The following is a 21,882-nucleotide window of genomic DNA, read 5'->3' as shown; positions in this document are numbered from 1 at the left end:
CCCTTTCACGAAGCCAGGAAGTTCCGCGCAGGACCGGAAGTAGCGCTCGCGGAGTTCCCGGGGCTGGTGAGTCTTGGGCGGGTTAAATTCCAGCGTGGGTAGCTGAGGTCTTGGCGGCGGGCTGTGGTTTAGGGTCCTGCTGCAGCGAAAGGTGGCAGGGGAGGAGATAGGCGCAGAAAACCGGCTTGCCGCGGGAGAGCATAGCGCTCTAGAGGGGCCGGGGACTTAACTCACGGACTTAATCGGTCGTGCCACCTGCGCTCTTCATTGTCCTAGAAAAGGCCTGAAGTGGGACTGAAACAAGAGGGCGCAGTTTGCAGGCTGTAAAGTGGGCCTTGCTAATGAATCTTAATAACAAACAGTGCAGACTCTAGGCCAGGCACTGTTCCCAGCTTCACGGTTAAATCTTGCAACCACGCTGGGAGCTGGGCACTATTATTTGCATCCTTCAGAGGTGGAAACCGCGGAGGTAGAGTCCTCTGAGACAGCTGTGGCTTTGGGAGTCAGTCTGGTTTTAGAGTCGGTGCTCTTCCCACCATGCTCTGCCGCCTCCCATTCTCATTCTCTTTAATTGTGACTTCAAGCTACTCAGGAAATGGGAAGAGGAAATTTCGTAGGAAATGGGGAGTGTTTTGTTACTTACAAGGGCTCCTTCAAATGTAACAGTAGGTAACAGAACCGGCGTGGCGGCCCACTAGGGCTTCCTTTTAGGGCTTGCCAGATTTAGAAGAGTCTGGAGAGTGGAGTAGTATCAGGACGTGGAATCTGGAGAGTGGAAGTGGTATAAGGACCCTTAGAAGATCTTCCAAGACCCCAGGTTCGAGTGGTTCCACCTCACTCCAAACCGTATATTGAATAAGTGCATTAAATATTAAATATTTCTTTTTTATTATTTTATTTTACTTTTGGCTGCGTTGGGTCTTCGTTGCTGCACGCGGGCTTTTCTCTAGTTGCAGCGAGTGGGGGCTACTCTTGGTTGCGGTGCGCGGGCTTCTCATTGCAGTGGCTTCTCTTGTTGCAGAGCACGGGCTCTAGGCATGCGGGCTTCAGTAGTTGTGGCTCACGGGCTCTAGAGCGCAGGCTCAGTAGTTGTGGCGCATGGGCATAGTTGCTTCATGGCAGGTGGGATCTTCCCAGACCAGGGCTCGAACCCGTGTCCCCTGCATTGGCAGGCTGATTCTTAACCACTGTGCCACCAGGGAAGTCCCAATGTTAAATATTTCTGCGTACAAATACTGAAAAAAATTTGCTTTTGAAATTGAGTTGAGTATTTCATTAAATTTACAATTAACTATGCTTTCTTGTTAATTATTTTGCATACCATGAAATGCTTTTCTTCAAAAACAAAAGTGTTCATAGATAACTAAATTTAAGAATGCAGCTGACAGTGTTATCTTTTGTGTTGGATATAGATGTCTACAAGGCTTACAGACTTTGTGGGTCCCTACATCTTCACCTCTCCCACCTCTTGATTCTGGCCTTTGTGTGGCAGGTAGCTGTTGGCTCGGGGACAGCAGCTCCTGCCCTTTCCTGCCTTGACCCTACCCATTCACAGAGTGACTCACCTGTGCATCCCATGGTTCTGGCTGCTGATAAAACACTTAACTATTTTTTTTTTTAACTCATTTTTTTTTTTGAATTTTATTTTATTTATTTTTTATACAGCAGGTTCTTTATACATATTAGTGTATACATGTCAATCCCAATCTCCCAGTTCATCCCACCACCACCCACACCCCGCCACTTTCCCCCCTTGGTGTCCATACAAAACAATTAACTTTTTAAATATGTTATTGTTACTCTTTTGATAAAGCACTTTTTAATGTCAGTATGTACCACCCTAACTCCAAATTCTGCTATGATGGGGGAAGGGGGACTGTGTCAGTCTGTATAGTAAGCATTTAGTGCTGGCCTATGTTGGTGATGCTGAGATATAGAAAAGATAGTTTCTGTCCTCCAGTAGCTTTAGTGTACTGGGGGAGACAAACAGGAATATAATATTATGAGAATAACTAGTGCAAAAGCAGGTGGAACAGGGAGAGGGAAGACACTGAAAGGGAAGGTTTGTCAAGAAAAGCTTTATTTAGGAAGTCGAAAGGGTCTTGGAAGGAAGGGTAATATTTAGAGAAATGGAGAAGGGTGGTTGAAGCACGGGTGGGGAGAACAAGAACAAGGGTGTATGGGAGGGGGCAGGGAGGAGGGAAGGAACATAATTGTGTGTTGTGCACCAGGCTTGTGCAAGGTGACTTAAACATATTAATCCATTTACTCCTCCAGACGGCCTGTGAGGTAAGTTATAGTGTCTCCATTTTGTAGATGAGAAAACAAGCTCAGAGAGGTTAAATGACTTACCTGTGATACCACGTGCCGGTAAGTGGCAGAGCCAGTATTTGAAGCCAGGCACGTAGGACTACAGCTCTTTTGCTCACATGCTTTGCTGTCTCAAAGGTCCATTTTCTGTGTTTTGACTTCAGATACTCAGTTTTACCTGACTTCTGCATGTTGTCATCTCGTGTACGCCTGGTCCCCACGGCAGTCCGCCTAGTCCATTCCCTGATCCGCGGTTCTTCCCGTTCCTTCATGGATCTACAGGCTCTCCTTTCCTCCTTGAATGACTTTGCATCCCTCTCATTTGCTGAGAGTTGGGACAATGTTGGATTACTGGTGGAACCAAGCCCACCACACACTGTAAACACGCTCTTCCTAACCAATGATTTGACAGAAGAAGTGATGGAGGAGGCGCTGCAGAAGAAGGCGGATCTCATTCTCTCCTACCATCCGCCCATTTTCCGCCCTATGAAGCGCATCACCTGGAAAACCTGGAAAGAGCGCCTGGTGATCCGGGCGCTGGAGAACAGAGTCGGGATCTACTCTCCTCACACGGCCTATGATGCTGCTCCCCAGGGAGTCAACAACTGGCTGGCTAAAGGGCTTGGTGAGAAGCCTCTTGTTCTTTCACATTCAGGATTTTCCCTACCAGTGCTTTGAAATTTTAGAATGTCTTTCCAGTAGTGTTTTAACTGTTTTAGGGATGGGGACCATTATTCTATTTTTATATAATATATTTTAAAATAATCTTGCTGAAATCTGGCAATTAAATTGCATTTGAAAAATGAAATTTTTATCCTTAGTGAATAAGGACAGCATAGGAAATCTTCATTTTTGATGGAGCTTTATGATTCCTTACTCATGTGGCACAGTGCCTGGCACTCAGGCACTCCAGAAACGCTTATTAAACTGAACTGAAAGCTCAAACCTCTCCAAAGTATTCTTCATATGTCAATCAAATAGAGTTTTATTGAATTAGTCCTTATGCCCAGCACAATGAGGGAATTCAGCATATGTGTTTCAGCTTTTAGTAAGTCTTTTTAGTTTACTCATTTTGGGCTGAAGCTTCTGTGATGATATAATCTGGATTAATGTGGTCAAGTAAATTATGAGCATTTGCAACTTGAATCATAGTTTACATGAGTAAATTTAGGCAGTCACAATTCTATATGTTATGTAAAAATTCATGAGTCAGTCTTGTCCAACTTTTTGTGATATTTAAGAGTCTTATGGAAAAATCTGAAAATAAATTTGATTCTGTATGTCTGTACTAAATCCCTAAATTACAGGGATTGTTGGATGTATATATAAGGGATATGTATGTGTGTGTATATTATGTAAGCATCTGAGAATGAATCTTTTCAAAAATACTCATTTCTTAGAAGTTTTGCCCATAGTGGTTTATCTTTCTAATTTTTTAATAAACCCACAAAAACTCCAATTTCTGACAATTTTTTTTTTCTAGGAGTTTGCACCTCCAGACCCATCCATGCTTCCAGAGCTCCTGACTACCCCACAGAGGGAACACACAGAGTAGAATTCAATGTTACCCACACCCAAGACCTGGACAAAGTCATTTCTACAGTGAAAGGAATTGCAGGTGTATCTGTCACTTCTTTTTCTGCTAGGTACAATATCGTTTCCTCTTTTTGTATATATTAATTTGTAAGAATCTTTCTTACAAATTCTATGACTCTGTTATTTAAGTTTGCAGCAAATCACTTTCCTAGGGTGGGTTTACAAAGCAGCATACTTCTCATTTGCCTGCGGGTCCCTAAGGAGAACCATGGGATCTTTTCAAAGCAATAAAAATGATAAGTAATACTTATTGACTATTTTCTATGTGGGAGGGACTATACCACACATCCTACAGTATTTCTAATCTTCCTGGCAATGTTGAAAGTTATTTTTACCTTAGGGTATACAGATATATCCGAGTTATATGCTGATAACATAGGTTTACTTTTTTTTTCTTTAAAGTTAATTAATTAATTTTATTTTTTTTGGCTGCTTTGGGTCTTCATTACATGCAGGCTTTCTCTAGTTGGGGCGAGCGGGGGCTGCTCTTCCTTGTGGTGCGCGGGCTTCTCATTGCCGTGGCTTCTCTTGTTGCAGAGCACAGGCTCTAGGCACGCGGACTTCATTAGTTGTGGCACGTGGGCTCAGTAGTTGTGGCTCGCGGGCTCTAGAGTGCAGGCTCAGTAGTTGTGGCGCACGGGCTTAGTTGCTCCGTGGCATGTGGGATCTTCCCGGACCAGGGCTCGAACCCGTGTCCCCTGCATTAGCAGGCAGATTCTTAACCACTGCACCACCAGGGAAGTCCCCATAGGTTTACTTTTATCAGTTCCCAGCAAATGATGATTCCCAAACACTTGAAAAGAAAAATACATTAAAGTGCCTCTTGGAAGGTCAATCATTTATTTAATTAGGGCTGAGATACCAAAATGTTGCTTCAGGGACGTCCCTGGTGGTGCAGGGGTTAAGAATCCGCCTGCCAATGCAGGGGACATGGGTTCGAACCCTGGTCCGCGAAGATCCCACATGCCGTGTAGCAACTAAGCCTGCATGCCACAACTACTGAAGCCCGCGCACCTAGAGCCCATGCTCCGCAGCAAGAGAAGCCACTGCAATGAGAAGCCCACGCACCGCAACGAAGAGTAGCCCCCGGTTGCTGCACAGCAACAAAGACCCAGTGCAGCCAAAAATAAATAAATAAATTAATTAAAAAATAATAATGTTGCTTCATTAGAGATTTTTTGGGGGGCTGATTTACCCTAATACCTACTAAAGCATCGTAAAAGACAAGTTATATAAAACTAGGACTTAATAATTGTTAAAAAAAAAAAAGATAGATATAATGACTTTTTTATAAAGTGGAAATCTATTGCAATAATCGCACCTTGGGTAAACCCCATTGGCTACGATACTGCCACTGCACAAAGCTAAAATGGAAATCTATATCGGGCTACACCAAAAAGTGACTCTTTGATAAGTGGTTTTTAAGTGTAGATACATTATAGTAAAATCATAGTAAACGTCCTCTAATAATATTGGGGAATTCCAAGAATCTTAAGAAAAATTGTTTATAAGATTTTGCATAGGTTCCAGTCATGGTGTCTTTTACCATACTGAAATACTGTGCAAATACTGAAATTAAAACTATACAAATAAAGCATGAAAAATTTAAGCAATACAAAAGTTCTCCTTGTCCCCTCTACTCAATCCCGGTATCTTCAACTCAAGTTGTCTTTTCCTTTGTTTTCAGAGAAGTGGGTATCTTTCCAAACATGTATAGGGACACAAAGAAATGTGTAGTTTTGTCTTATTCATTGCTTTCTTAATTAAATGGTATGCTGTATTTGCCTTTTTAACTTAAGATGTCTTAGAAATCTTTCCATGTACATCTCTCTTTTTAATTGCTACGCAGTGTTTATTATGAATGTACTGTAATTTCTTGAAGTATTCCTCTTCCTAACTGATGGACTTTTTAAAAAACTGATGCACATTTAGTTTGGTTCCAGTTTCTCCATATTACAGGTAATATCTGGGATTTACCATTAGATTGGGGGCCAGGCATTGTTTTTGCTTTTTCTTTTCAAATCTCTGCAGATGGTTCCAGTGTTGAAACTACACTTCCACATTATCTTGTAAGGTGTCTTAGTTCTAGAATTCTATGATTATATTTAGAGTTTATGGTTAAATATAAAATTTTCTTGATGCTAGTTTTTTTGGAGAAGCTCTGGGGCATTGGTTTTTTGGTTTTTTTTTTGGGCTGCGCCCCACGGCTTGCAGGATCTTAGTTCCCCAACCAGGGATCCAGGGATTGAAGGGGTTGAACCCGGACCTCAGCAGTGAAAGCACCGAGTTCTAACCACAGAACCACCAGGGAATTCCCAAGGGCATTGCTTTATTTATTTATTTATTTATTTTAAAATTTTTTTTTAAGGGCCTTGCTTTTTTAAGGGTGATTCAGGGACCTCTGAATCATTGCTAACGGGTGCTTATGAAAAATGCAGATTTTTGGCTTTATCCTAGATCTGTGTAATTAGAATGGGGTTTGCCTGAGAATCTGTCCAGGAGATTCTTGTATTCAGTGATGTTTGAAAACTAACTTTTCTAGGGCTTTACAAAAATTCAGTTTGCCCCAGCCCCATTCATAGATGTTCTGTTTCACTGGATCTATAGAAGGGTCCAGCAGCTGTTATCTTAAGAAGCCAGCAGGAGATTTCTGATGCACAACCAGGACTGAGAACTGTTCTAGAACAGGGGTTTCAAAGTGAGGTCCCTGGACCAGCCACATCAGCGTCACCTGGAACTTGTTAGAAAGATCAATTCTTAGCCCCCACTCAGACCTACTGAATTAGAAACTCGGGGGGTAGGGCCCGGCAGTCTGTTTTAATAAGGCCACGAGATGATTCTGATGCATGTGAAAGTTTGAGAAACACTATTCTAGAAAATAGTTTGGCTTGGAATTAAATCCTAAATTCCATATAAATCCAATCTCCTATTATAGGAGGTTGTAAACTATGGATTCTTTTAAATACATTGTTTATATTTATCCTAAACCAGGAAGTGACTTTTTTTCTAGGAGTGATGATGAAGAACAAACACGGCTCAGTCTGAATTGTACTCAGCAAGCTTTGATGGAGGTGGTGGCTTTTCTTTCCCAGAACAGACAATATTATCAGGAGACTGAAATTCTGTCACTGGAGAAGGTAATAAAAAATATGTTACTGTGCATTTTTGACAAACTCATATGTAAATTATTAGATACAAAGTGGTGATTGAAGGCATGTCATGCCCTGGAGAGTATATTTAAAATGGGAGACGTTTCAGGAATAAGAAAATGTTGGAACTTGTCTTAGTCCATTCGGGCTACTATAACATGTTTGGACTGCTATAACAGAGTACCACAGACTGGATAGCTTATAAACAACAGAAAGTTATTTCTCACAGTTTTGGAGGCTGGGAAGTCCAAGATCATGGCACTGGTAGATTCGGAGTGGTTTCTGTTGGGAGTTCACTTTGTGGTTCAAAGATGGCGCCTTCTCTCTGTGTCCTCACGTGGTGGAGGGGACTAAGGATCTCTCTGGAGCCTCTTTTCTACAGCACTAATCCCATCCTTGTAGGTTCCAGCCTCATGACTTAAGTACCTCCCAAAGGCTACACCTCCTAATCCGTAGGTTAGGATTTCAACCTATGAATTTGAGGGGGACAGAAACATTTAGACCATAGTGGTACTTCTTCAGGATTAGAGACTCAGTTACAGGTTCAGTCTCTTATTTTATACCCTCTGCCTGGCCCATTTTTATTCATTCCTTTAACTTGACAGCCATTTGTATGATGATTCCTATGTCTTTACTTCCTGTCTCAGAGTGCTTTCTTAAGGTAAAAAATTTTAAAAGAACCTATATTTCCAGCCACTTTCTGAACATTTTCCACTTATGACTCTTACAAGTATTTAAAATCCAGTATATACAAGTATTGACCTTATCCCCATAACACGCCTTTAAATACCACTTTTTTCTGTTTTATTGGTGGCGTCATCATCTATCTTATTTGCGGTTTGCACAACTCTCCCTTGCCCCTGTAAATCCAAGCCCTGCTGATTCTGTCCCTAAATCTACAAAATGTTTCTCCTCTCCGTTTGCTTCGCCACCACAGTAGTTGAAACTCTCATCTTCTCTCACTTGGGATATGAGTAGTCTCCTGAGTGGGCGCCTGCAGGAGACAGTCCAGGCTTTTTAGCTTAGAGTGTGAAGCCCTTCATGACTGGCAAGGACCCCTGTCTCCGCGTCTTCTCCATCCGCATCCCTTGCTCTGTATACCAGCTACACTGTCTGCTTTTCCATCTGCCCTGTGCGGTCTCTCCCACCTTGGCACCTTTGTACGTGATCTCTCTCTTTAGAATGCCTCTCCACATCTCACCCTGTCCCTAACCCACCACACTGCCCTTGATATCACTCCTTTTTTAACTCCTTTCTGGTCTGTCTTTGAGACCCAAGTTGTTGTAGAACCTTGTTTGACTCCACTTACTCCAAGTACCCCCCTCCCCTAGTCTCAACTCATTTATTTTGTCATTCCTTTGTGCTCCCATAAAAAAACAATACCTACTTTGTATTTAAAAACGCTTTTATTTTCATTGTTTAAACATCTGCCTTCCCAGGAGACTGAGCTCCTAGAAGTCAGAGAATGTTTTTGTCAGGTTTGCATCCCCAAATTTTAGTCTGGAGCTGGTTTTATAGCAAGCTGATTGTATGCTTGTTTTATTGATCTCGGCATTTGCTGTTTGTTCTATGGATTTGTTTTCTAGGACTGATGACGTACAGTTTTTCTAATTTCTGTTTCTCTTCAGCCTCTGCTTCTACATACTGGCATGGGACGGTTATGCACACTGGATGAGTCTGTCTCCTTGGCAACCATGATTGAGCAAATCAAAAGGCACCTGAAACTGTCTCATGTTCGCCTTGCTCTTGGAGTAGGGAAGACCTTAGGTAAATATGTCTCCTTTATTTGTCCAGTATACTTACTGATACTGTTGGGCAAACTTGAAACTCTTGGCTGTGTCAGTATAGATGATAGAAACGTGTCACAGCTCACAGGAGATGACTGCTTTACTTTATCGATCAGGGTGGTTGAGGTTATACTGTGGTATACATCTCATTGGCCTAAACAAGATTTATTTCTCAGGCACACTCCACATTCATCTCAAATCGACGGGGGAAATTTGCTCCTTGTAGACTGGGCACTTTTGCAGAGGGAGGGTCTCAAACCATCAGTTAAACATTCCGGTCTGGAAATACATATTCTGTTCAACTCATTGTCCGGAATTATTCAACCCAGGGAGAGCATGAAGTGCAATCCTACCAATATCCAGGAAGAAAGCTGGAAATTGTGATTGCTCCAGTTACAATGCAAATCTTAAATTTTACAATGCTGGCAGTATTTTATAGTGAGGTAGTGCTAAGTGATGTGATCCAGTGCAGTTTCTGAGTTTTGTAGCCACTGCCTTTCCTCTTGGCTTTCCCCAGTATTTTGGGTAACAAAAGGAACAGACAGAACATTTGTTGGACCCCTGCAGTGAGCCTAGCACTGTACCTAGTGTCCTGAGTGTGTGAGTTCCCACTGTGAAGGCGGCGAGTGGAGCGCAGGTGTTATGAGTGTGGAATCTGAACGCCTTGGGTTCACATTTGTCCTGTCTGCTGCGTGACTTTGACAGGCTATTTAACCCCCTGTGTCCCGGTAGCCTCATCTGTAAAAACTGCAGAAATAATAAAACCTAACTCATCGAGGTGGTGGTATAATTCATGTGACTGGCACACATTAAGTGCAGTAAACGCTAGCCGTCGTTAGCTGTCTGGGAGGTGTCGTTATTCCCCTTGTATAGGTGAAAAAAATTGAGGTTTGGAGAGGAACTTATCCAAAGTCCACAGCTGGATCAAACAACTCATGAGGGTTCGTTTCCAAAAAGGGTCGGTGGCAGAGATGGGATTGGACTTCTGACCAGCTCCAGTGCCACTCTTTTGAAATACCACTAATGAAGTGTCCATTCTAGAAACCTAAGTGCTAAACACTTGGATTTTGGCTTGAAAGAGTCTGTATTTCACTCTTCAGAGGATGCTCTTTTAGGATAAATACGATATTTAAAAAAATGTGTGTCAAATCCATTTGTAGCATCCTCTAGCCCTTTTAGTTCCTTAGCTTCCTTACCTGGGAACAGAGAGTTACCTGCTTACCTCTCACTGTTGCCTGGAGACCCAGGTGAGGTTGCTTTACTGAGCAGCATTGCAGTAAAGCCCAAAGCCTAGTGCTAATAGTGGTTGATACTATTCAGGGGTGCCTTATGTGGGCTTCTGCAGCAACATACGTCTGAAGGAATGATAATGCTGCCTTGGGTTAGCTCTGCAATGCCAAGGAATAGTCTGTTTGCCTATGTGAAGATGTGTTTTATTATTTTTTAAAACTTGGTAAGCAAAATTCACGTACTGGTGATGAGACTAGGAGTGAAATCTGCATTACATTTAGGATTCTCGGTACAAATTATAATATTAAAATGAAGGGGAATTATAAAGTAGTGGCCTCTTGTTTCCTTTATCTGGAAGAGTCCCCAGTCAAAGTCGTGGCCGTGTGTGCTGGTTCTGGGAGCAGCGTCCTTCAGGGAACAGAGGCCGACCTCTACCTCACAGGTAGGACAGCCTTTGGATCTTTTTTCTACCCTTTTCTTGTGCATCCCTTCCCTACCTTGCTTTATTTTCTTTCAAGTTAAAAACCAGCATATTTTAGGACAGCATCTGACATATAGATGGATCTAATAATAGCAGGTTTTAGGACAGCATCTGACATATAGATGGATCTAATAATAGCAGGTTTTAGGACAGCATCTGACGTATAGATGGATCTGTTATTTGAACCTGAAAATAGGGACTATGCCAAAATTGGGAACATACCATATTCTTTGTGGAGGGGAAAAAATCATTAAACAATTAGATTATCTAAAAAACTGATGTTCAGCATTTATTTAACCTAACTTCTTCCTAAACATGATTTCTCTCAGATTTCATATGTAAGTTAATGGGACACTTTTTACCTTGTCGTCTTAAGTAGAAAATGGTTCCTCTTAATCAGCCCTAAAGACAATCATCAGTTTCTATCAGTTATAACTCCAAAACCTTTCTAGAACTTTTCCCTGTATCTCCATCCAGGCATCCTCTACCTGAAGTACTTCATCAAGCCTCTAATCTTAATCTTCCACACACTCCCCCAAAACTAACTTTAAAAAGTACAAATATGATGGTGTATAATATTATCCAGGCTAAAAACCCTTCAGTGATCTCCGTCAGCTGTCCTGGTGAAGCCTAAATGTTTCATCCTCTTTCAGGCAGCCTTTGCTCATGCTGTTTTCCCTGGCTAAGATGTCTTCTCTTTGCCACTTTCTTAAACTTCTAGTGGTAAGCTCAAAGATACCTCCCCTGAGAAGCTTTTACTTGACAGTGTCCAGCTCCTGCCCCTGATGGTCATGACTTCCTCTCCCGATTCCTGTCACTTTGTTCTTAACCTACAGTATGCATTTCTTATTGGACATTAATTGTTTGGCTCCCAGGCTTTATACTCTGTCCTTGTGGGTAATACCTAACTGGTAACTTGGCCCATCATTCCTCCAAGGAGTTGGAGGCACTTTGTACACTGCTGCTACCAGCGGTATTTCCACCTCTGCGCCTCCTGAGGGTTAGGAGACTGGGGGTTAAAGATTACTTTTCCCACTTCTAGGACTAGACTCAAGGGTCTTAAGGCCCCCCCCTTTCCTTTGGCTACCTCTGGGGCCCTCCATTACTAAGGCCTCTCCTGCCACCCACACCCATGCCTTATTGTCTAGCACACCCCCTTACAGAGGCTGCTGCACTTGAAACATTGTCACATCGCTAAGTATAGAGGTGCAGCATCTGAGCAAGCATGATGTATTTTTTGAACCAACTAAAAATGTATGTGACCATTATCTGTTTTCTTTTCTATCCTTCTAAAGATGTAAGATATTTATACCAGATTGAAATAAACTTTCAGTGTATAGGCAATTTGATATCTTACAACATGGTGTTTCTATCTTAAAATTTTAACATTTTACTTTGAAGGAATTTTAGACCTATAGAAAAGTTGCAAGAATAGTACAATGAACTCCTGTATACCCTTCACCTAGATTACTAATGGTTATATTTTGCCACATTTGTACATTTTCTCTCTCTCTGTAACATATCATACAATATATGTGTGTATATATTTGTGTATGCATAAGTATATTTATATATTTACATGTTTCCTCCCAAACAGTTTTGTAATAAATTGCAGATATGGTGACCTTTTACCCCTAAATACCTCAGCATTATATCTCCTAAGAACAAGGACATTCTCTTACATGACCATGTTGTGATGATTTCAGGTTGATATCCAATCCATGATCACACACTACCTCTGGAATAGTTCTAAACTTTGTCTTCAGAGCATTGACATTTTTGAAGAGTGTAGGCCATTTGCTTTGTTGTATATCTCTCAGTTTGGAGTGTCTGTTTCTTCATAAATAATGACTTTTTTTTAATTAGTTTTTTTATTATGAAGCAATATGTACATAAGATAAATTCACGCAGTTCCAAAATGTTAAAATGTCCTTCCTATCTGGTTGGGGAAACAGAAAATATCTTCTTATCTGGCTAACTTAAGATGTCTATGGTCTGTGAGGCATCACTTTGAATATAACTTCAGGGATGGGAAGCGCCAGCCAAAAGACCAGTTTCATCACCCTTCCTTTGAGCTTGATGTGTTAGGTCATAAACGGTAATAACCCAGAAAGACCAGCAGATGGCGAGCTTGCTCCTTGCAAATATAAATTGTCTTTCATTTGCTTTTTCTTTCCCATAGCTGCCATCTGAGCCAGCCTTTCTTTCCTTTGTCTTCTGGTGTTATTGCAGGGTCTTTATGGATTTTCCCACTTCCATGCCTTCTCCAGCCAGTGCATTTATAATAGTCCAGGCAGCCAGATTGTCTTTCCTAAAGCATGACTTCTAAGTGAGCCACCCTAGTGTCTTTTTCTCCGTTTACTTTTTCTCTACTGTTACATAGATTAAGATGTTTTAAAAGGTGCCTGAATAAAAACTATTCCTTATAATGAAATGATGCATATTTGGGTAGGGGGGAGTGTGGGGAATTGAAGATTTGGGCAGGGGGGATTTTTTTTCTAAGAACCTTTTTATTTAATGCCTTTATGTCTCTTAAGTATATTTCAAAATTATGTTTTTTATGAACAAGCCAAATTGTGCATAATATATTTTTGCTCGTAAGTTGGAAGTCATCAGATTCATAAATGGTGTTTTTTAAAATTCAAAACATTTGAGTTTTCCCAAAATCTTTTCACAAAAGATGAGATCCTCTTCCACCAGTAACTTCAGAATTTCTAGGCGTTTTGCCTAAGTCAAAGGAAAATACCTTGCTTTTAATTTAGAAATAACCTTAAGTTCATTTCATCCTTATGAATTAGACTACGGTTGATGCTGAAAATTTTGGTACAAAGTGTAAAGGAGTCTCTGGGAAGTAAGCCTAGGATTTTCTTTTCTTTTTTTTTTTTTAAAGATTTATGTATTCATTTTATATTTTATTATTGCTGCATTGGGTCTTTGTTGCTGCACACGGGCTTTCTCTAGTTGCGGTGAGTGGGGGCTACTCTTTGTTGCAGTGTGTGGGCTTCACATCGCGGTAAACCTAGGATTTTCTTGAGGTATTTGCTATTTAATAGTTACATAAGAAAGAAACTTTTTGAAAGCCCCATTTTACTTAGCAATGGTCATTTATTTTATTGTGGAAACGTTTTGAATGGGTGTTCCTACAGGTCTAGTTATGGCAGTATCAGATACTGTTGGATGTGTGTATTTGGTTACTTGCCTTGGGTCTGCCAAGGAGAAAGAATTTGGAATTCTGTATCTCTTTTTAAATTGGAGGACATGTAAGAAACATGCATATAACTTTCTAGATTTCTACGTAAAGTTCTGCTGTATTACATTTGCTGCATACAGAATGCAAAGTTGGTATTTCTGCTGTTATGGTTCAGCATTCCACAGACTCTGTGTCTAATATTTAAGTATTTGTTCTTTCTTTTGTTGGCAGGTGAGATGTCCCATCATGATGTTCTGGATGCCGCTTCCCAAGGAATAAATGTGATCCTCTGTGAACATAGCAACACTGAACGAGGCTTTCTTTCTGATCTTCGAGATATGCTGGGTGCTTACTTGGAGGATAAGATTAATATTATCGTGTCAGAAATAGACAGGGACCCTCTTCATGTGGTATAATGCATGCAGGAACAACCAGATGACACAGTCTACAAATCGAATGGCTCCCAACTCAAATGCATAACATGAATCAGTGGGGTATCCTTCTGAAAGAACGTCTTAGAAGGTACATTATCATTTCTGGTTTCTTGATCTGCTTCACCAGATGTTCTGTAGCTCAGAAGGTAAAAACAATAATGTAATTACCGTTAAAGAACAATTATTATAAAGGACAAATTAAAGAATATATTGTATATAATATGTATTCATTATAACCTCTAGGAAAGATGGAGTAAACCTGTTTACTTAACATTCTTGGGAAATATCAATAGCTCAAGTAATCATCTCCTTAGCTTAATTATAGATGGGATGTGTCATTCTATATCTCTCTGTCCTTAGTTATTTTAAAAATATACTTTTCCAAAAAATATATATATATACATGTAAACTTTAAAAACTTGGGATTAGAACACCTATATATAGGTAGTAGCCTCTGGAGGGTGATAAGGTCTGTCTATATGTTTCTGTTCCTAGATCACTAATCTCCCACCTAAATTTCAGAATCAGGATGAGATTTATCAGGATGAGTTTTTTTTGTTTTTTTTTTTTTTGCCCATGCTGTGCCGCATGCAGGATCTTAGTTCCCCGACCAGGGATCAAACCAGTGCCCCCTGCAGTGGAAGCACAGAGTCTTAACCACTGGACTGCCAGGGAAGTCCCTCAGGATGAGTTTTGCTTTTTGTTTTAAATATACATGATCATTATTCATGTAATTATTGCTTTATTGCTTTTTAGGTAACTCACCTGTAATTTTATTAGTAATGTATTCAATATAAAGATGGTTAACTTTCAAAATAATGTTAGTGAGTACTCATACAGTATTAATTTTGTGCCAGGCACTCTTCTAGGTGCTTTACTTTCAATCCTTTATAAACAAGCATATAAGTATTGTTACTCCCATTTTACAGATGAGGAAACTGAAACAGAGGTTAAGTAGTTTGCCCAAGGCCACGTAGCTAGGAAGTGATGGAGTTAGGACACAAACTCAGGCAGTCTGGCTCTGGAGCCTGTGTGCTTAACTACAGTGTATCTTAATCAAATACATTGATGACAGAACTGATATAAGAGGTATGGAAGAAATCCTGAAGGGAAAAAAAACCCCATTTTAACTGTGATTTTCTCTGGGGGGTATGATGAGAGGTGTCTTTTTTTTTTTTTTTTTTTGGCTGTGTTGGGTCTTCATTGCTGCGCGTGGACTTTCTCTAGTTGCGGCGAGCGGGGGCTACTCTTCATAGCGGTGTGCAGTCTTCTCATTTTGGTGGCTTCTTTAGTTGCGGAGCACGGGCTCTAGGCAGGCAGGCTTCAGTAGTTGTGGCACATGGGCTTAGTTGCTGCGCAGCATGTGGGATCTTCCCGGACCAGGGATCAAACCCATGTCCCCTTCATTGGCAGGCGGATTCTTAACCACTGCGCCATCAGGGAAGTCCCCGAGTTTTTTCTTTTTAATGCTTTTATATGTATTTCCAATTTCTCCACTGAGCATGTTAGTCTGGTAATGGCAAAAGCAAATCTTTTTTTTTTGAAATGCATCCTCTTTATTTATTTATTTATTTATTTATGGCTGTGTTGGGTCTTCGTTTCTGTGCGAGGGCTTTCTCTAGTTGCAGCAAGCGGGGGCCACTCTTCATCGCAGTGCGCGGGCCTCTCACTATCGTGGCCTCTCTTGTTGCGGAGCACAGGCTCCAGACGCGCAGGCTCAGTAATTGTGGCTCACGGGCCCAGTTGCTCCGTGGCACGTGGGATCTTCCTAGACCAGGGCTCGAGCCCGTGTCCCCTGCATTGGCAGGCAGATTCTCAACCACTGCGCCACCAGGGAAGCCCAGCAAATCTTTTAAAATACTATTTGTCTAAGATGAGAAAGCATAGAATTTTATATTTCCTTTGTAGGATCCTTTTCCTACCAATCTTTTTTTCTCCTGGAGGCTTTGGGATCCTAACTTATAAATTATTCTTGGTGGTTCATCTGTAATACTGATTCACTACAGAAATAACCAATAGGAGTGAGCCTTATGAAATGCCCCCAGTTAGAGTTGGAGGAGCCACCAAGAAAGGTGGGAGAACAGCTAAGTGTCAGAAGCCAAGAAGTAGAAAGCTTCAATGAGATGGTCAGCTTTGTCAAAGTAGAGAGAATGAGATAGCAGCTTTGAGAGACTGTCTTAATGGTATTTGCTTCATTCATTCATTCATTGTTTGCTTTCTGTGTGCTGGGCCCATAGAGATGTGGGGAGGATAGGACAGAAATTTGGATGACGGTTACAATAAACTCTTAAGTAACTATGATAAAGATATGCATAGGGTTTATAGGGAAGGTCTTCTGGGGAAAGGGGGTAGAATTCAGTCAAGAGGGACAGCTTGAACAAGTGCACTAAGTAGAGAAACAGCACAGCACATTGAAAAACCCCAGTAATTAATTCATTATTGTCACGGTGGAAAGCACAACGCAGGGAAGGTATGGTCAGAGGTGATGATGAAGAAATAAACTGAGGCCAGTAGCTCTCAAACCCTCCTTTTTTCTTTATAGCACACTCAAGGTGTGATGTGATTTCATCTGTAACAGTGACTGACGACAGCAGTAAGGATCTCAATGGAGCTGAAGTAATTTTATGTTAAATCCAGTTTCTTTACTGGCATGCTAGCATTTCTAAATAATTAAAAATACCCCCAAACACATCCTATGCAGGATTTATTTTTATTTTTTATTTTTTTCTTCCTGTGCAGTTTTTAAAATATAAAGTACCACTCAAGATTATTTACTTTCAGCTGTCAAATTTTCTGAACTGTTAACTTTAACATGTTGATCGCTTAGTTGTATATACCATTGCTTTTCAAACTTTAATGGGTACCAGAGCATCTGGAGATTTAGTTAACATGCAGATTGATTCAGATGCTCGAGTAAGGGCCCAAGCATTTCTTAAGTTCCCAGCAGATGCTGATGCTGCCATTTTGAGGACCACACTTTGGGGAGCAAAAGTAAAGATGCTAAAGCATTTAGGTGACCTAAATACTTAAGACTTGAGGCCCAAGTGATATATGCCAAAATAATGAAAATTTGGTAATAAGCTTTGTTATACTCATGCTTAAAGTTATATTTTCCATAGCATTAGTTATTTCAAATTTACTTTATTCAACACATTAAGGATACTGTAATTTTTAATGCTGTTAAAACCTCAACTAGATATTTCACATCACATTTTCATATTCTCTCAACTGCCTAGCACAGAGCCTTCTACTTAGTAAGTTCTCAACAAACATGAATTAACATGGCTTAACAGCAATTTGAAAAATTAAAGAGACTCTCCCAAGGGAGAGAAATCAAATAATTACAAAAAGCCTGAGAAAGTAATTTACATGACAGTTTATTTATCCCTTGGCTTTTAGGAGACACAATCTGTGATGAGGCAGACTCTCATGACTCACTGTTAGATCTGAGAGCTACTCAGGACTAAGCTGGAAGAGTCACCTTACCTCCTAGAATGTAGGAAAATACATTGTGAACGTGCTACTGGCTCCAGGTTTGAATTGGGTGGGGGGAAGAATACAGTTGTCCCTTAAACAATGTGGGGTTTAGGAGTGCTGACCTTCTGCACAGTAAAAAATCCAAGTATAACTTATAGTTGGCTCTTCCTGTGTAGGCTCAGTTTCTCTTTATATATCCGTGGGTTCAACCAACCGTGGACTGTGTAGTACTGTAGTATTTACTATTGGAAAAAATCTGCATTTAAGTGGACCCACACAATTCAGACCTGTGTTGTTCAAGGGTCAACTGTAGATTTCTAAAGTTTTGTTAGTAATTTTTTTTTAAAGTAAAACCTATGCACCATCCCTCAAACTTACTGATCTTTTGTATGAATGACATGTTCATATATTAAAATGACAAACATGATGCTAAGAAAGTTCGGTTTCTGGAGTATCACAAGAACCGTTTTAGAACTCCCTGCCTAAGGAATTCAGTATTACGCCAAGTTTGTAGAGTGTTAACTGTCTGTCCTGCATCCCCTGTGCCTTTTTTGGCCTATTTTAGCCATTTTGTTAAGAGAGGCCAGAAAAATCTTTCAAGGCTTCAGGTCTGTTCAATCTTGCGAGAAGTGAGTAACAGCAGAAGTTTGGAGCCTTAGCAATCAAACTGATAGAGCTTAAGCAACACTGATGTTGAAACAAGGTAATGAAGAACGTATAATTCTGCCAAGATCACCATCAGAACTGTAAGATGCACTCATAAAACTTGTGAAGCACTTCAAGATATCTTTAGTAAAAAAACCCAGTACTATAAATGAAAAAAAAAATGGTTATATCCAAATTGGTTTCTTTATTAATAGTAAAGACTATTCACATATACTGCTTGCAAACAGTATAGACACAAAAATTATAAAAATAAACCAGTAGATATTTAAGGGCAAATGCAAAGTTTGCACATTAGTTCATTAAAGATTTCGTATACTTTTTTATACTGTAAGTTATTATAAACTAAATATATTAAGCAAAAAACAAAAACAAGGTGCAAACCAGCAAGTATCATATGCCACCATTTGTGTTTTTAAAATGAGAAATACAGACAAATATCCTTAGATGTGCATAGAATACCTTGGGAAGAATGCTTAAACTGCTGTCAATGGCTGCCTAAGGGACTGGATCAGAGGATGGTAAGGAAAATCACTTTTCATTGAATATCCTTTGGTACAATTTAAAAATTTTAGAATCCTATTCATGTATAAATTTAAATATTTTGACTAGTAATTATGCTTAAGACTAAACCCCTTAATACATGGATTTAAAATAAAATTCATTATATGACACAAAGAAATGATTTTAAAAATTCTGATCATTTTGGGAAATACTTTCATAAAAGGGGTTTACAAGATGAGAAATGAGTGAGAAATGATGATGCAGTATATTACAGTGATATTTTAATGAAGAATTTCATTTCCAAGTATGAAATAGTTCAGGGAGTATGTGAAGACTATCAGCTGACTACAGTGGCCAAGATTAGCCTTCTTTTCCTTCCTAAGAGAAAAAAAGGCTTGAGTATTTAGGAGGTTTGAAATTGTCATTTTAAGAAAAAAAACTGAAATGTCTTACAGTGAATTTTAGGCCTGCTTGATAGAGAAATCAAATTCATTTAAAGCCAGCCATTAATATGCTGCTCATCTGCATGTTATTCAAGAAAAGAAAAACATGTTGATATACAAGAATAGTTAAATTTTTATTTTCTGTTGCCTTGAAAAAATAACTAAAATGAAATTCAGGTTTGTGTTTCTCTAGCCTGGCTTCTAACTTGTATCATGAAGGTGACGGCACAGACGTTAACTGTCCTGAGCAGCGCGATCTGTTACTGTTCATGTGCTTGCTGGGATGGGCATGCACCCTATCTACGCTTCATGTTTTTCCTACTCTCCCAACTGAACAGCATCGTGCTCCTTCCTCCTCTATCAATCAATCAGCGTGTAGCCTAAATCCAAAAGGAGAAAGCTGAATCACCCACTTTACCCCCAACCTTACACCTTTTGTTAAGCCATTTCAGAAACAGTAAGAGATGATCTGCCTTCTCTGTTATACTCTTCAATTCTGACACATGGAATAGCAAATAAAGCCGATTTACGTGATGCTGCAGTGTCTTTGTACTTCCACACTCTGGAACAAGCACATTTGCAAATAGCTCCAGGAGTGTTAAAAGGCCCTCGAAATATTAGGAATATCATCTCTGGTATAAAAGAATTCAAAACATCCAGTTCCAAATAGTCCCTGAGCACACTGTCCCTTCCAGCAAGGAGTCTCCAGAGAGGTAATGAATGAAAGGCACGTTGTCTCCAACTTGAGGACCACTGCATAGTACTAGGATGGTACACCAGCCAGGCTAATAATCAAGGTTCTAACTGATGACATTCCCCCTCCCAATTTTAAATCTTGTACATTGGAAAAAGAGTCTAACATTGGATGTAAACACAACACTTTAGACTAGAGGAGTGGCAGCTGGGGTACAACTCTTCCACAGAAGATTCAAGAGTACAGGAGAGCTTCAAAATTCCTCTTCTTCCTTCTCCAAGAAATCAGTCAATGTTCCATTGTCAACAGGAATTAATAAATATTCCACTCCATCAGTTCCCTAAAAGATGTAAGAATACCCTGGATGTTAGTCATTCGTAAGAGATATATTTGAATCCTATTGTAGGTTAAACAAAAAATTGACTGGATTTCATTAATATTTTATATAAATGTAAAAGTATAAAAATTGAGGCCAGAGGGCACACAGGCATATATATCTATTAAATACACGGAATTTATAGTTAAGCCGCTTTATAGTGGAAAAGACTAAAGGATGAGAAGGTGGGTATTTTATTTTCCACCTGCCTGCTCTTTCTAAAATCTTATACCACTGATTTCTCTTTTAGTCCCCTTTCAACTGGATCCTTCCCATTGGCTAGAGGTTCGGGTATCTCCCATTTTAAAATAACCCTCACTAGATTCCTCATTCTTCTCCATCCGTCATATAACCCTGGCACCTTTCCAGAAGAGTTGTCTATAAATGGTGGTCTCCATTTCCTTGCTTTTCACTCAACCCAGGCCAACCTACCTACTGCCACCATTATCATGTCACCAGAAGAGCTTTTGCTTAGCCCACCAAGGAATTCCAGTTTCCTAAATTCATTATGTATCTTCAGTCTTTGTCTTTTTGGCCTCTCGGCAGCTCCTGAGACTGCTGACCTTTTTTTTTTTTGGCTGCACCACGCAGCATGTGGAATGTGGGATCTTAGTTCCTTGACCAGGGATCGAACTCGTGCCCACTGTGTTGGAAGCGTGGAGTCTAAACCACTGGACCACCAGCGAAGTCCCTGACCTTTCTTAAAATATGCTTCTCTTGGCTTCTGTGACAACGTAGTTTTCTTGGCTCTGTGGCTGTTTCACCTCTGCAGGCTTATCTTCTACTTGGCCGTTAAGTGTCACGCTGCTAGGCTTAGTTCTTGGCCCTCTAATCTCACTGTATGTCCTCTCTCTAGATAGTCTCACCAATGCCTGGTTTCAGTTATAACTTAAATATGTAGGAATCATAACCTTGTATCTCTAGCCCAGATCTTTTCTCTGGTATCTTGTCCCAGGAATCCAAATGCCTAGCTGACATCTCTACTTGGAAATCTCAGAAGAACCTCAAACAGAGGAAGTCCAAACATATAAGACCATGAACTCATGCTATGTCTCCCCCAAAATGTAGCTCTTCCAGCTTCTCATCCAATGATCCCACCGTCTCTCTGGTCGTGCAAGCCAGAAACCAGGAATCACTCTTGACACTTTCCTTTCCCTTGGCTCCCATATCCAATCTGTCATCAATTCTTGTCAATTTTGAATCCAACTACTCTTCTCTCTTTACCCTAGTCCAGATTACCATCATCTCACCCAGGCTACTAATACCTTTCTAGCTGGTCTCTGTGCCTTGACTTCCGGCAATCACCATCTTACCCTGCCCCATTCCACTCTCCATACCATTGTCAGAACAATTTTTTAAATGACTTCCCATTATTTCAGAATAAAGATTAAAACCCTTTCCTTGGCCTAAAAGTCATGCATAGTCTAGCCCTTACATCACTATCTTTTCAGCCTCATTTGTGTCATGCTGGCTGCCTTTTTGTTCTGGGGCCTCTTTACATGCTGCTCCTGCCTAGAATTCTCTTCCCTTCCCTCTCTGACTAGTTTT

The 21,882-nt window shown here is 40.3% G+C and overlaps 2 protein-coding genes across 4 annotated transcripts in view; one reads left to right on the top strand and one right to left on the bottom strand.

Moving 5' to 3' along the window:
* Positions 1–36: 36 nt before the first annotated feature.
* Positions 37–19,798, top strand: NIF3L1 (NGG1 interacting factor 3 like 1). Of its 3 annotated transcripts, none has more exons than XM_059928473.1 (7): positions 37–66; positions 2,475–2,935; positions 3,794–3,956; positions 6,917–7,043; positions 8,684–8,822; positions 10,431–10,514; positions 13,975–19,798. In XM_059928473.1, the coding sequence occupies exons 2-7, from the start codon at positions 2,500–2,502 to the stop codon at positions 14,157–14,159; spliced, it is 1,134 nt and encodes a 377-aa protein (XP_059784456.1). In that variant the 5' UTR covers positions 37–66; positions 2,475–2,499; the 3' UTR covers positions 14,160–19,798. The 3 variants fall into 3 exon arrangements, with proteins under 3 accessions (XP_059784456.1, XP_059784455.1, XP_059784457.1); XM_059928472.1 differs by lacking the exon at positions 37–66 and adding an exon at positions 92–817; XM_059928474.1 differs by lacking the exon at positions 37–66 and adding an exon at positions 2,269–2,289.
* Positions 19,081–21,882, bottom strand: part of ORC2 (origin recognition complex subunit 2) — a 49,892-nt gene continuing 47,090 nt past the window's right edge. The window contains exon 18 of the mRNA XM_059928469.1: positions 19,081–20,298. Within this exon, the coding sequence (XP_059784452.1) occupies positions 20,212–20,298 (87 nt within the window). The 3' untranslated portion in view covers positions 19,081–20,211. The remainder of the gene's footprint in view (positions 20,299–21,882) is intronic.

This window comes from Balaenoptera ricei, chromosome 7 (assembly GCF_028023285.1).
Source record: "Balaenoptera ricei isolate mBalRic1 chromosome 7, mBalRic1.hap2, whole genome shotgun sequence".
Taxonomy (NCBI): Eukaryota; Metazoa; Chordata; class Mammalia; order Artiodactyla; family Balaenopteridae; genus Balaenoptera; species Balaenoptera ricei.
This window is presented reverse-complemented; position numbering and strand designations above follow the sequence as displayed.

Bases quoted from the DNA above. Each gene is read 5' to 3' on its own strand.
- NIF3L1 (XM_059928473.1), top strand. From the start codon at position 2,500: ATGTTGTCATCTCGTGTACGCCTGGTCCCCACGGCAGTCCGCCTAGTC. The intron at 3,957-6,916 runs GTACAATATCGT...CTTTTTTTCTAG, and splicing joins GTCACTTCTTTTTCTGCTAG to GAGTGATGATGAAGAACAAA. The intron at 10,515-13,974 runs GTAGGACAGCCT...TTTTGTTGGCAG, and splicing joins GGCCGACCTCTACCTCACAG to GTGAGATGTCCCATCATGAT.